This window comes from Quercus lobata, chromosome 10 (assembly GCF_001633185.2).
Source record: "Quercus lobata isolate SW786 chromosome 10, ValleyOak3.0 Primary Assembly, whole genome shotgun sequence".
NCBI classification, from domain to species: domain Eukaryota; kingdom Viridiplantae; phylum Streptophyta; class Magnoliopsida; order Fagales; family Fagaceae; genus Quercus; species Quercus lobata.
Window position 1 is genome coordinate 28,495,065 of NC_044913.1, and position 15,720 is coordinate 28,510,784.

At 36.0% G+C, this 15,720-nt stretch overlaps 1 protein-coding gene across 1 annotated transcript; it reads left to right on the forward strand.

The window, feature by feature from the left end:
- The first annotated feature begins 11,333 nt into the window (after nucleotides 1–11,333).
- On the forward strand, nucleotides 11,334–15,526 carry LOC115962868 (tubulin beta chain-like). The gene is made up of 4 exons (XM_031081747.1): nucleotides 11,334–11,633; nucleotides 13,020–13,435; nucleotides 14,008–14,277; nucleotides 14,637–15,526. The coding sequence occupies exons 2-4, from the start codon at nucleotides 13,042–13,044 to the stop codon at nucleotides 15,311–15,313; spliced, it is 1,341 nt and encodes a 446-aa protein (XP_030937607.1). The 5' UTR covers nucleotides 11,334–11,633; nucleotides 13,020–13,041; the 3' UTR covers nucleotides 15,314–15,526.
- Nucleotides 15,527–15,720: the final 194 nt, after the last annotated feature.

Consider the following 15,720-nt stretch of genomic DNA (forward strand, 5'->3'; position numbering starts at 1 on the left):
AAATGGTTTCTCCAGGGCTACGTTGGAGCCTAGGCCGTACTTTATATTTTCAAGACCAGTAATGAGTTATGACTAATGACTGCCTCAAAACGTACTAATGTATAAACTAAAGTAGATTGGATTGCTAAATGTGGCCAAACTGCATTGAAAACACTGAAATTTTTTCCCATAATTTCGTGCAGAGACAGCAGGCCAATGGATCAAAATACAAGGTTGATGACGATCTGCTTCTGCTGGTAGGGATTACCTTCACACATTTACTTTATAGGGAGTCAGGGACCTGGTTGACATTGCTGATAGGCTTTTGTTGGAGCAACAAATCTCGGCCCCTAGCCAAGTGTTCTGAATTCCATCCATATTTTTGGGAAAAAAGAATCTAGCCTAAGCCAAAATTGAAAAGAAAAAAGAAGAAGAAACATGGCTATTAAACTAATTTTACGGTGAAAGTAACACATCATATTTCATTTCCAGCCATTTTCGTCCAATTTATACATGCACATTTATCGCTTGATTATAAAGGAGAAATACAATCCTTCCATATCATTTCCCCTCTCGTTCCCTCCCTTCAACCAAATAGAAGAAAGGACTCGTCCACCTACTTCTTTCCCTTCCTAAATCCGCCAAACCAAACATAGTTTTGAGGACTTAGAAGATTTCTTCTCTTTCTTTAGGTTATCAATCGTCTAGTGATTTACTTGGCCATTTTTCCGACCACCCATTTATTTTAGGGACTTATTAGAGAGATTAGGTGGTGTTTGAAGGAAAATAAAATGAAGGAGGAAATAAAATAAGAGAGATTAGGCTGTGTTTGAAGGAAAAGAAAATCAAAGAAATCAGGGTTTGAATTTTTCCCTTTTCTTTTAGAATTTAGATTTTAAAACATTTAAATTTAAAAAATAAAACTCCGATACTCTCCCCGTAGTGGAGCTCTCTCTCTCTCGTGCTGAACAAGCCTCTCCCTCCCTTGGCTTAGGTCTAAGGGTATTTCCTTTTCTTTATTTTTCTTGGTCTCTACTTTCTCATGGCATATGAAGTTATTGATGGTTTGGGAAATATGAAGTTAACATTTGATGAAGAGGAAGTTATTCCCATCTTTGATAGGCATTTGGAGGCTCTAGAAAGTTGCAATTTGAGTCTTATTGGAAAATTCCTTACATGTAAACCTTTCAACAAAAGAGCGGCGAAGAATACCTTGAAAAGAGCATGGGGATTGGAAGATAGTATGCAAATTATTGAGGTGGGTCCTAATCTTTTCCAATCCAAGTTTCAATCGGAGTTTGATATGTCTAGAATTCTACAAGGTGGTCTGTAGTCATTTGATAATCAATTACTGTTGCTTCAACGGTGGCAGAAAGGGATGACGGTGGAGAACATAAAAATGGAATATGCTTTTCTTTGGGTTCAAATATGGGGTGCACCGTTTGATATGGCTTCCCCTCAAGTAGCGAAGGAAGTTGGGAACCGGATTGTTATAGTGGAAGAAGTGGAATGGAAGCGAAGACAAGATGACCTTAATTTTTTCATGTGAGTCAGAGTTACATTGCCAATAGTGAAGCCGCTTCATCAGGGTTGTTTTTATTGTTGGATCGAATGGTGTTCGTACCTGGGTTTCATTTAAGTATGAACGTTTACCCATGTTTTGCCATTATTGTGGTATGTTAGGTCATGACGTGAAGCACCATGCCTCACACTTTGCAATTATTAAGAATGGAGGAGAAGTGGATTATCAGTATGGGGATTTTCTAAGAGCATTGGGGGGTCGGCCACATTACTCTCCATCCAGAAACGCAAGTCCAAGTGCCAAGGGGGAGTAGAGTTCAGGGGATTATCAGAATGAGAGTTCGATGGGAAGGCAGTAGGAGGAGACAATGGCAGCGGAGATGAGAAGTGGAAATCTTAGTATGCTGGATGAGGGTTATCCCGAGAATATAGGGATTTTGCCTAATTTTCAGCAAGTTGATAATGCTGATAGTGAAGGTAATGCTTATGTGAAGGGAGTAAATACTACAAAGATGGCAACGGAACCGGATTTTCAGGAAAATAACAAGGATCAAATGAGGGATAAAGCCTTAATGAAAGCTCGATTACAATTAACTAAGGTGTCGAAGGGTGAGTCAATTGAAGGTGTGATCTATACAGACTCTAGTAATATGAATCAAGAATCGAGCATGGCTAGATCTAGCATTACAAAGCCCAAATCCACTTGGACCAGAATAAACCGAATGGATTTTGGGCTTGGAGGAATATCTAAGGCCTTAATGCTGCCAACCCTTGGGAAAAGAATTCCAATGTCTGATATGGAGGAGGGGAAGGCTGAGGGTTATGACACAAGGGTGGTAAAGCGTGGAAAGGTGGGGAATGGAGGTGACATTAATGATGATATATCGGCGGGGGTGGAGATCCACCCTTGCCGAGAGCAATGAGGATCTTAAACTGAAACTGCCAAGGGCTTGGGAACCCTTGGATAGGATGTAGCCTTCGCAAATTAGTGAGGGAACGAGCTCCCACTGTGTGTTTCCTTATGGAAATACGTTTGGACAATGAGGGTTTTGATAATTCTTATAGTAATCTACCCTATCAGAATAAAGTAATAATTAAACATCCAGACTCAGGTGGAGGATTAGGTTTTTTATGGAAGAATGATATCAATTTGGAAGTTGTGAACTACACTACTAATCATGTTTTAGCAAAGATAACAGAAGAAGATGGATTTGTATGAATTTAAGACAGGTTTCTACGGATGTTCGGATGCACAACAAAAATTTAAGTCATGGAAGCTATTGGAACATTTGAAGAACTATGTGGATGGTCCATGGTTATGTTTTGGAGATTTTAATGTCATTCTTAATACTTCGGAAAAGCAGAGCACAAGGCAGCCACAAACAGCCCAGTTGGAAGATTTGGGCTACAAAGGTTACTCATATACTTGGACAAATAAGAGAGCCGGGGATACGAATATGAAGATGAGACTTGATAGAGCTGTTGCAATGAAGGGGTGGATAGAGAAATTCCAAGTGAGCACCATTTTGCACCTCCTTCCTCATGCTTTGGATCACATACCTATTGCTATCTAGGTTCAAAAATTCAGCCATGAACAACGTAGAGTAGATCGGGGTTTCAAGTTTGAGGAGAATTGGCTTCTTTGGGATGATTGTGAGGCGATAATACAAGAAGCATGGAGCATGGCAGGTTGTAGGGAGACCAGTTTAGCAGTAGTTAAGGAGAAAATAAATGCTTGTGGGGAGGATTTGAAGGCATGGGGAGCAACAAAGACTGAATCCGAAGTGGAGGAAATTAAACAACTTCAGAACCGGCTTGATAGATTAAATAAGGTTGACACTATTGATGATAGTAAGGCTGAGTATTTGGAGGTTAGTAAAAAATTGGATGATCTCTTGTTAAAGCAGGAGATTTACTGGGCGCAACAGTCAAGAGCTGCTTGGTTGAAACATGGGGATAAAAATACAAAGTTCTTCCATTCAAAAGCATCACAACGGCGAAGAAGAAACCATATAAAGGGCATTAAGAATTCACAGGATCATTGGGTGGAGGAGGTTGAAGATATTGTCAGGGTAGTAATTGATAACTTTGATAATCTATTTTGTGCAAGTTCATGCAATCTGATGGAGGAGTGTCTGAATATAGTTTTGGGCAAAGTAACACCTGAAATGCAGGATATTCTGTCCAGGGATTTTACTGTTGATTAAATCAAGGTAGCAGTGTTCCAGATAGGACCAACAAAGGGTTCTGGACCAGATGGTATGAATGCTCCCTTTTATCAAAAATTCTGGCATGTTGTGGGTGATGATGTTGTGAATGTTGTTTTAGAGTTCTTGAATGATGGGATTATGTTGCCTGCTTTAAATCATACCAATATTGTGCTCATTCCTAAAGTGAAGAGTCCAGAGAAAATGTCTGAGTTCAAACCAAATAGCCTATGTAATATTATTTATAAGATTATTTCCAAAGTCCTTGCAAACAGGCTGAAATAAGTGCTCCCTGATATTATATCCCCCACTCAAAGTGCGTTTGTGCTAGGTCGTCTTATTACAGACAATGTTCTAGTGGCATATGAGATGTTGCATACTATACATGCCAAGAAGAAAGGCAAGACAGGTTCTCTAGCATTGAAGCTAGATGTTAATAAAGCTTATGATTGGGTGGAATGACTATTTTTACAAGGCATCGTGCAGAAAATGGGCTTTCCAGAAGAGTGGATTGATAGAGTGATGACTTGTGTTACCACTCCATCATTCTCTATCTTAATTAATGGAAAACTATATGGGAATGTGCTTCCATCTAGAGGGATCCATCAAGGAGGCCCTTTTTCACTAGATTTGTTTTTGTTGTGTGCAGAGGACTTTACATCTTTATTGGCAAAGGCAGAGAATGATGCAAAAATTCATGGAGCTTCCATTTGTAGAGGGCACCCAGAGTCTCTAACCTATTATTTGCAGATGATTCCCTTTTGTTTTGCAGGGCAACACAAAATGAAGTGGAGGCCATTTTTGAGATCCTTCAGACCTATGCCAAGGCTTCGAGACAATGCATAAATTTGGAGAAGTCATTGGTCTATTTTAGCAGTAATACTTCTAATTGTCAGAAGCAAGAAATACTAAGGATTTTGGGGGTTCAGGAGGTAAATAGATTTGAGTCATATTTAGGGCTGCCTACATTAATAAGGAGAATTAAATATCGTACTTTTTCCTACTTAAAGGATAGAATATGGAAAAAATTATAAGGTTGGAAAGGCAAGATGTTGTCTAAGGTTGGTAAAGAAGTGCTTATTAAGGCGATGGCTCAATCTATTCCCACTTACACCATGAGTGTATTTCAACTCCTCATGAAACTTTGTGATGAACTAGATGCGATGAGTGCCAAATTTTGGTGGGGTCAAGTAGGTAATGAACGGAAAATTCATTGGAAAAATTGGGGAAATGTTGATGCTTTCAAAGAAGGATGGAGGAATGGGTTTTAGGGATCTAAGAGCTTTTAATTTAGCTATGTTAGCTAAACAAGGGTGGAGGTTGCTGCATGATACTAATTCTTTAGTGTATCAATGTTTTAAAGCAAGATATTTCCCAAGATCTCATTTTCTTGATGCCAAGGAGTCCCCGAATTGTTTCTTTGTGTGGAAGAGTATTATGGCAGCTTTACCTATTTTAAAATCTGGGTGTTGTTGGAGAGTTGGAAGTGGCTACTCAATTCGGGTTTTAGGGGATAAATGGATACCTAATTATCCAACAAATTCTATCATGCATTTGGTCAAGGATGATGTTAGGGATGTGTCAGTTGTAGAGCTTATTAACCAAGAGTTGCATTAATGGAGGACTGATTTTATTATGGAAATTTTTGAAAAGGAAGATGTTGTAGCTATATGCAGAATCCAATTAAGTATGAGGTATGTGGAAGACTCTATAGTTTGGCTGCATAATAAGAAGGCGATGTTTACTGTCAAATCGGCATACAAAGTGGCTAGGGAGGTGATGAGAGGAGGGACTGTGGCCGAGAGCTCAAGGGGCTGTGCTGGAAAAAGGGTTTGGGCTGCTATTTGGAAGCTTCGAATTCCAAATAAAATCAAAGTATTTGGTTGGAGAGCATGTAATGAAATTTCGCCAACAAAGATGAATCTTACAAAGCAGAGGATTATAGAGGATGCAACATGTCCAATTTGTATGAGGCTCTTGGAGACAGCTATCCATGTGCTATGGGAATGTCATGCGGCTTAGGATATTTGGGCTGGGAGCTTGAAATCTCTTCAGAAAGGTGTTACAAGAATGACTGATATGATTCAGCTGGTGGAGTATTTGTTGGATCAGGTACCCTTGCAAGAATTAGAGTTGGTGTTGGTTTAAGCACGGCTTATCTGGAATCAAAGGAAAATATTTATTCATGGTGGAAAGTTTCATGACCCAAACTAGTTGAACAAGCATGCTCTGGAAGCCAGTTGAGATACCTAGAAGCCTCCTCCAAATTCGATGTAATTTTGATGTAGCTATGTTTTTAGCTTGGACAGATCAGGCTTTGGAGCAGTGATAAGAAATGGTAAAGGGGAGGTAATGGTAGCCAAGCGACCAGAGGTGTTCTACAGTGAAAAGGCTGAGCTACTTGCATGTAGAAAGGCAATCAAATTTGCAATGGATGCTGGCTTCTCTGAGTTTGTCATTGAAGGAGACAATAGCTCTGTTATGAATGCTATATCATCTCTGAAGGAAGATCAGTCATTACTTGGAAATGTGGTAGGGGATATTTAGCAAATGATTAGAGGGCTGCATTGGGTGAGTATAGAATTTACTAGGAGAGGGGGAAATAGAGTGGCTCATGTGTTAGCTTAATATGCAAGAAATATTATAGATGACATGTATTGGATGGAAGATTTAGCTCTAATAGCTAGGGAAGCTTTGTATCAAGATGCAAATTTTACTGATTAAATGAGTGAAATGTTTTGTTTAACAAAAAAATAAATAAAATAAAAAATAAAAAAGATGACAACCCACCAATATCCAATAGGTTTATCCATTAAGACTCACTCAACTAGATTACCCCATGGGTCTTTACCCGTTTAACCTAAATGTTTAATTGGGTTGGGTTAAGACTTATTTAAATTTGATGGATCATGAGTGGGTTAATGGATCTGAGTCAAAATTGTCACCCATGAGTGTAACCACCAATTCATACAAATTAACTTTTCTCATGTTGGTCACTTAGTTATGAATATCAATCCATATGTGAATTTTTAATATTCTTAAAAACAAATTCAAAGAAATTTATGGATTTTTATACAATTGGTTTCTCCAAAATCCATTCTAAATGTCAAATAGACAGGCCTATCAAACGTTATCTTATGTGTTTTGTGGTATAAGAGTGTCTTTGGATGAGTTTCAATTCATAGGTTTTTTTTTTTTTTTAATTGTGTAAAAATATAAGTATTCTTATAAAAGATAAAACTTTAAAAGAAACTAAACATAAATCAATGATAAAATTAAGGTGAATTTTTAAGCTAAAACAAACAAACCTTATATATAATATGTTAGCTTTTAGTGCTACTTACTATCTAGAGCTCTATCACATAAAGAGAGGAAAAGAGTGTTCATGAGCACTATTATTGGATGTTAAAAAAAAATGCCACTTTAACACAAAAAAAACTTACTTTATCTACTTTAGTGTAAGGGAAAATGAGCATTTGCCCATAATTTACAAACTATGCAATAAAATGCCATTGTTTTGAAACTATTTAACAAAATGTCTCTGTTTTTTAAACTTGATTTTAACAAAATCGAGTCACAGGTGTAACTTGATATTAGCAATGTCGAGTTCTGTGCATATGTTGCTACTTAATTTTTTTTGAAAATTTAAGTGCAACTCGACATTGTTAATGTCGAGTTCCACTTAAAAATATAAATAAAACTTGATTTTGAGAATATCGAGTTTTATATAGAACTCGATTTTATTAAAATAGAGTTTCAAAAACAGAGGCATTTTGCTAAATAGTTTCAAAATATGGGTATTTTGCTTCATAATTTGTAAATTAGGGGCAAATGTCCATTTTCCCCTTTAGCACAGTACTTAACAATACACCCTATATTCCATCTACTATTTTAGCATCCACCCTATTAAAATAATATTTAAAAATACTAAAAATAAAAAAGCACGGCAGCAGAACCAATCTCAACCTAGAACCACTTATCTCAACCCACAACAACCAATCTAAACCATTGTTATTGATTCCGTTCCGTTCCGGTCGGAACAGCCGAAATTTTTCATACCGGTATGCAAACTGGTACCGAAATACCCCACGTTCCACCTTGGGTCAAATTTCGGGCCGTTTTGGTCCATTCCGGCCAATTCCGGCCGAGATGCAAATTTCGGCCGGTACCGGATTTGGCCTGTTATTAACTTTTTTTTTTTAAAAAAAAAAAAAAAGTTATATTTGGGAGTTCTTTTGGGAGTTCTTTTGATGGTGAATTTGATCTTTCTCTCATGGATGATGATGAGGAGGAGGAGTAAATCTTGTATTATTTGATATTTAGTTATTGTCTTGTAATCTTCTTATTGTGTGATGTTAAATTGATGTTATATTTCAAGTTATTGATGTTTAAGACTTAAGAGTTAAGACTAAATGATTTTTATTATTTGATATTTAGTTATTTATTTATTAGAATTGACAATTTTATGTTCTACAAGAATATATATAAATTATTTTTTAAGAACTCCGAAACACCCTGAAATAGTACGTCGAAATCGGCCGGTACCGAAATATTCCATTCCACTGGACAAACCGAAACGGGGTCTGAAACGGTATTAATAACAATGATCTAAACCACCAATCTCAGCCCAAAACCACCACTAATTGCAAAAAACCAATCTCAACCCACAACAACCACACACAAAAAAATAAAAAAAAATAAAAAACCTACCACTAATCGCAACCCACAACAACCAATCTCAGTCCAAAACCACCACCGATTGCCAAAAAAAAAAAAAAAACCTACCAGTCTCAAAAAACCGAACCTCAATTAACTCAAAATATCAATCTAAAAGCATCGAGATCTACCAAACCCACCATTGCATCACCACCAAACCATTGAGATCCAACGTTGAGCTCTATAAAGAGAAAGAGTAAGAAATGAGAGAGATTCACATTAGCCTGGGTGGAGAGAGAGTGGGAGTGAAGAGAGAGGCACAAGAAAAGTGAGAGGAAAGAGTGAGGAGAGGGGATCTAATTGAATAAAAAAAACGAAATTTTAAGTTTTGCAATATAAGAGTGCTAAAAAATATTTGGAATTTGGCATATCTAATATAAGTGTATTTTTGAGCTTTGATATGCTAAATGCTAAAAATTTAACATTTGGCGGGGGGTCACAATTCCACTATAGATCCTATGTAAAAACATTTATTTAATATAGAAGTGAATATATATATATATATATATATACACATTTATGAATTTTGCATTTTGGTTAATTTTGGAGACGTTGCTTTGTAGCTTGCATTCATGCATTGGGCAACTTAGAATTCTAGGTTTGATATAGATTATAGAAACAATAAATAGTAATAACAATTGCTTTGGTGGTCCATTCCCTTGAAAGATAATAGACTGGTTTAAAAGATAGTTTCTATTTTCAACTTTTGGCTCATATTGGATTACACAAATATTTCGGTCTAATCAAAATTCAATGGTGACAAGCTTTATATTTGTATTTCGGTCTAATCAATATTCAATGGTGATAAGCTTTATATTCTTTTAGAGTAAGTGAAGTGCCTTTAACTTCTCTTGATTAAACCTATTACATAACACAATAAATTTAGTGATATGGCTTTTGCTAAAGCATAAGACTTACTCTAAAAGTGTAGGGGTATCTTTTTTAACGAAGTGTTTTTTTATAGAAACTTTTAATGAGCTTGAGGAGTCGGAGAGGGAGATGGCCGGCAATGTGGGGATGACAACTGGAAACGTGATAATCACATCAATGTGAGTTCTGCCACTAATTTCTCTTTTTCTTTTTCTTTTTTTTCTTTTTTTCACGTTTTTGTACTACCCGATTTAGATTTTCTGATACAGTCCAGTATCAAGTGGTACGTTTTAGAGGTAATTTGATATCGGTTCATTGGTTGGAACAAAAAATATTGGCCAGTATGGCTGGTGAATAACCGGTGAATAAGGTCCAAATTGCAAGGGTGGCTAGATATTAAGGTTTTATGAACTTAGTTGTTTCTCCAAAAACATTTAATTGACAAATGGACTTCATAGTAACAATATAGCATATTGTGGGGGGTTTTTTCCCTGCACACTCGGCTCATTATCCTCTTTAGGGAGCCAAGCCCGTAAGGATTTGTCCTCGTCCCCGAGTGTGGTCTTTGGGATTTTCACCTTCTTGAGACTTGACACCCTTAGTCCCACATCGGTTAGAGAAGCGCCCCACGCATGCCTTATAAGCCCTTGGAGCAAGGCATGGTGTACCACTCATCACACATGTGTGGCTGAGTGGTACACCATGCCTTACTCCAAGGGCTTATAAGGCATGCGTGGGGCGCTTCTCTAACCGATGTGGGACGAAGGGTGTCAAGTCTCAAGAAGGTGAAAATCCCAAAGACCACACTCGGGGACGAGGACAAATCCTTGTGGGCTTGGCTCTCCAAAGAGGACAATGAGCCGAGTGTGTGGGGAAAAAACCCCCACAAAGTTCTAATACATTAATTCCTAATTCCTTAGAACCTAACGTTAATATCTTATTTTATTATTTTTTTATAAGGAAAGAATAAATTTTTTATAAAGGAATAATTAATCTTTTAAAGGAAAGAATCAAAGAATTTAATACTTAGTTAAAAAAATTTCATGGTCAAATCTATTTAATTTTTTGTTTTGTTAATGGAAACCTATTTAATTTTTTTATTAAGGCTTTAAACGGTTTTTTATTTTTATCTTTTAATAATAATAAAAAATGTCAAATGGTTAATTAATTTTTTTTCATGGTCAAATCTATTTAATTTTTTGTTTTGTTGATGGAAACCTATTTAATTTTTTTATTAAGACTTTAAATGGTTTTTTATTTTTATCTTTTAATAATAATAAAATGTCAAATGGTTAATTGAAAGTTGCTAAACTACTAGAAAAATATATAATTAATAAACTAAATTTAACACAATTACTTTAAGTATCTTAGTAGTTGGGGAAGTTATTTTAAGAAATTTCTCTATAATGTCTCAAAATCAATCATTCATACTCCTCTTAAAGCATCAGCAATAAAATTGCTAAATTGACTAAAAAGTCAATTTAGCATCCAATCCCCTTAAAACAACTTCTACATTATCGAAGCCAAAGCTAAAAGAATTTGAACTACAGTGAGTTTGAGCTACATTAAAAGAATTTAATGTAGGGTGTTAAAAAAATAGTATTTTAATGTATTTATGGTTGTGGTTGTTGTTTATTGTATTAGATATATTATTTTATTTTATTGTTTATATTATTTTAATGTGTTGAATGTTAAAATAAAACTTTTGATGTTGAGTATATTATAAATTGGGTTGTTAAAATAAATAAAGTAGTTTTTTAAGTTGTTAAATACTAAAAATTTTAACTTCTTTAATGTGAATGCTCTTATATATTTTTGTTATGGATTGTAAGTTAATGGACTGGGCTACTAAGCTAGCCCATTGACCCATAAGCATAAAAACTAACACACGACATGACCTACTGTACTAATGGGCTACCATGGCCTCAGTAACAATAGGTCGGCCGCCCGTTGACCCGTGTTCTATTTTGTGACCTTTAAATAAACGCAACATATTATCTAATATCTCTCCCCGCACACCTATTCTCAACTAACCATCCCATGGACCCCGCCATCTACAAATGGTCTTCAACTCCATCATCAAAGAATAGTCATACACCAAGTCAGTATGTCATCAATCTCAACCTCAACCTCCAAAATACCATTTTCATAATTTTGGTTCCAACTGAGTAAAAGTTAGGAGAGCCAAAAACCATTACAGAACCTTTCAAGCCTTTTATCAAATATAGAAATCGCTGATTTCACAAACACTTTTTTGTGAGATTCTTTATGTCACAGAAAGTTGAGAGACAAACAAATTGGTTCAAAAATAAACAGGCCTATGATCATTGGGCTTTTCAGGTACTCTTTTTTTTTTTTCTTTTTTTCTTTTTCAATATAGCATTTAATGGTTTTCCTTAATATGCTTTCTTCATTTGGATGGATTTTGACGAAATAATAAAATTATAAAACTATAAATGATGAGAGGAAGACATTAGTTTTCCTGTCAGATTAAGGGTCTAGAGAGAATGAGAGGAGGCAAATTGGATAAAAAAATATTAATTTTATAAAAATCAATCTAATTATCATGGCATCGCAGGAAGCCAATTAGACCAAATGGAATAAGAATTAACAATCAAATAAATTGATTTAAGGTTAAAATATTGTTTTTGTTCTTAAACTTTGCATGAATTTCACTTTTCATTTCAAAACTTTAGAAATTTCATATGTTGTTCCTAAAACCTTTTAAATAGATTTTTTCCATTAATTTAGAGACAAAAATAGGAAAGAAAAAAAAAACTTTTTACAATATATTAGGGACGAAAAGAAAACTTTTTAAATTGATACTTGATAGATGAAACATTTTCAATAGTTTAGAGACAAAAAATGAAATTCATTCAGAGATTAGGGATGAAAATAAAATTTTAACCTTAATTTAGTTTTGAATTCTATTATAAGCTTTTAATTCTTAAATGCTTAAATGATTTTTTTTTTTAAGTTATATCATACATCGATAAGATCTTGAATTCGAAACGGCTAAGGAAGAGATGGATAGGACTAAACATCTCTAACACTAAAAAAATAATAATAATAAAATAATAAAAAAAAGCACCAAAAGCATCTTCAAGCATGCCACCCCTATCCCTAGAAGTCAAAAATATCGGCTCTTTTGTCAGAAGAATATTATCCAAATAAAAATTATCAACCAGTCAGACCCCTACTCAATTTAACATTTGTCAACCCATTTTATCTATCAGTTAAGACCCCTACTCTCCTGGACAATTGTCAAGAAGGAGTCGGCCAGTCGACCTTACTATCTTTCATGATATAGACCAACCATGGAAAACTACCCCCCCTAGTCAAAAAAAAATTTCAAAAGGATAAATTCCTACTACCTTTTGTGCTATCCGAAATGATAAATCCATAACTGCCTTTTTCAAGCCGGCAATGATGCACGAAGAATCTACAAGTGTCATCTCTTGCACAACAAATCACCACACTAAATGGACACGCCTATCTCAAACCAGTCACTGTACGGTCCAACCTCAGCCGTTTGATCACAAATTTCCCACTCCAATCTCTCACCCCCCATAAAAGGGCAATCATGTAATTTTAACAGACCCCCTTAACTAATCAATATTCTCCACCGTAGGATCATTCCCAAGCCATTCTATAAATAAACTACCGTAAGGCAGTTACAATAATCCACCACATTTGACATTTCTCTCATGTTGTATTTTGAGACAGTTAACTTCGTACCAATCCGAAAATGCGTGAGATTCTTCATATTCAAGGAGGGCAATGTGGGAACCAAATCGGTTCAAAGTTTTGGGAAGTTGTATGTGATGAACATGGGATTGATCAAAGTGGGCAATACATAGGAAACTCAGAACTACAGCTTGAGAGAGTGAATGTTTATTTCAATGAGGCTAGTGGTGGAAGGTACGTGCCAAGGGCTGTGCTTATGGACCTTGAACCAGGCACCATGGACAGCATTAGGAGTGGCCCTTATGGCCTGATTTTTAGGCCTGATAACTTCGTTTTCGGCCAGTCCGGGGCTGGAAACAATTGGGCTAAGGGCCATTACACCGAAGGCGCCGAGCTTATTGATTCGGTTCTTGATGTTGTGAGGAAGGAAGCTGAGAATTGTGATTGCTTGCAAGGTAATGTATTTGTGTATTTTCATCCTCAAAAATCAAGATCCTATATTCTTGGTGTTAAATATTGTTTTTACTTTGATTAACACTAATTTTATTAATGCACATTTTGATTACCACTACTTTTATTATGCACTAATCACATTAAGTTACGTCAATAGTTGTGAAAATGTTATGTTCTCTACCTTGTTTGAAGTGATTTGAAGTGATGTCGTGTATGTTATTTACCAAGAAGGTGAAAAAAAAAATTCACCTCCTTGGTAATTTTAGATTTTTTTTTTTTTTTTTTTCTAAATCATATATCTGTAATTTACTTATAATAGGTTTTGAACTCATGATCTCATTTTTCGTCCATTCTTAAGATATAGGATGGAAAAAAAAATGCCATTTGAGGTAGAATTGATGGGCAAAATGAGTCATTTTTATTACACTATTGTGAAGAAGGTGTGAACTTGGCTCATCACTTATGATATGAAACAAAATCTCCATATAATCTTCAATATTAGTGATCATAGAAATCATTCTTTCTTCAAAGAATAGCCTTATAACTCTTTTAACTCTTTTGATTGTGAATGCAGGATTTCAGGTTTGTCATTCACTAGGAGGTGGAACAGGATCTGGAATGGGAACTCTGCTCATTTCAAAGATTAGAGAAGAATACCCGGATAGAATGATGCTCACGTTCTCTGTCTTTCCATCTCCTAAAGTGTCAGACACTGTTGTGGAGCCATACAATGCCACACTTTCTGTACATCAGCTTGTAGAGAATGCTGATGAATGTATGGTTCTTGACAATGAAGCACTCTATGATATCTGCCTTCGGACTCTTAAACTCACAACCCCAAACTGTAAGTAAACTTCATATAGCAATGTAGACTTTTGAGATTTCAAATATATTCGGTTCTTTTAAAGAATTTCAACATGATCTAAACTTGACTTATAGTTATACTTATGCAGAATCCAAATAGTTGGCACAAGGCTTGCTAATTATTGTTTTGATCATTCCAACCACTCATTAACATTTAAACTTCATCATTTAGTACATCATAAGCCTTACAAACTAACCAATTATAAAAATAATTAATATGCTTTGTTGTTATTTCTTGAAGTGACACCAATTACATTTATTGGCACATCAATTTGTAAGCCTTCATAGTAAAATTTGTAGTAACTTAAGTATTTTCTTTGTTTTTTATTTTTGTGGCAGTCGGGGACTTGAATCATCTAATTTCAGGAACCATGAGTGGAGTGACTTGTTGTTTGCGATTCCCGGGTCAATTGAACTCAGACCTCCGGAAGTTAGCGGTGAACTTGATCCCATTCCCACGTCTGCACTTCTTCATGGTTGGTTTTGCGCCTCTGACCTCTCGAGGATCACAGCAGTACCAGTCGCTTACTGTCCCCGAACTGACACAGCAAATGTGGGACGCCAAGAATATGATGTGCGCAGCTGATCCAAGACATGGCCGATACCTCACAGCATCAGCCTTGTTCAGAGGCAAAATGAGCACCAGAGAAGTTGATGAACAGGTGTTGAATGTGCAGAACAAAAACTCTTCCTACTTCGTCGAATGGATTCCCAACAATGTGAAGTCTAGTGTTTGTGACATCCCACCAAGAGGGCTTGCCATGGCTTCAACTTTCATTGGGAATTCAACCTCTATACAGGAGATGTTCAGTCGAGTGAGTGAGCAGTTCACAGCCATGTTTAGGAGGAAGGCTTTCTTGCATTGGTACACTGGAGAAGGAATGGATGAGATGGAATTCACCGAAGCAGAGAGTAATATGAATGATCTTGTCGCAGAGTATCAGCAGTACCAGGATGCAACAATTGATGAGGATGATGAATACGAAGTTGATGATGATGTGGGCACTGAGAACTGAAGTTGTTCACCCAAGTTGCTGTTTGGGATGATACAAGTAGTACTTATCAATAAGTTTATGTCTTCTAGTCCATTTGTATGCACTGTTTTGGCCCCCCTAGTGATTTTTGTTTTTCTATGTACTTTATAAGCCCCTCCTATCAAATTGCCTTTCTCTGGCTGTATATCTAATGTGATGTATATGAACCAAGTCTTTGCTACTTGGTATTAGTCCCTTGGACTCTTCAATTATAAACCTTATGTCATATAATACGTGCGTGTCCCAAGCATTCTTCTCCAGACACCATTGTCACTCTGGACCCCCAAAGAAATCTTCAAAAGTAAATGATGTTTGTATTTGACTCATTATTTTGCCATGACTACTCTTCCAAGAAGCTTCAGATAGTGCCTACATTTAAGCATGCACAT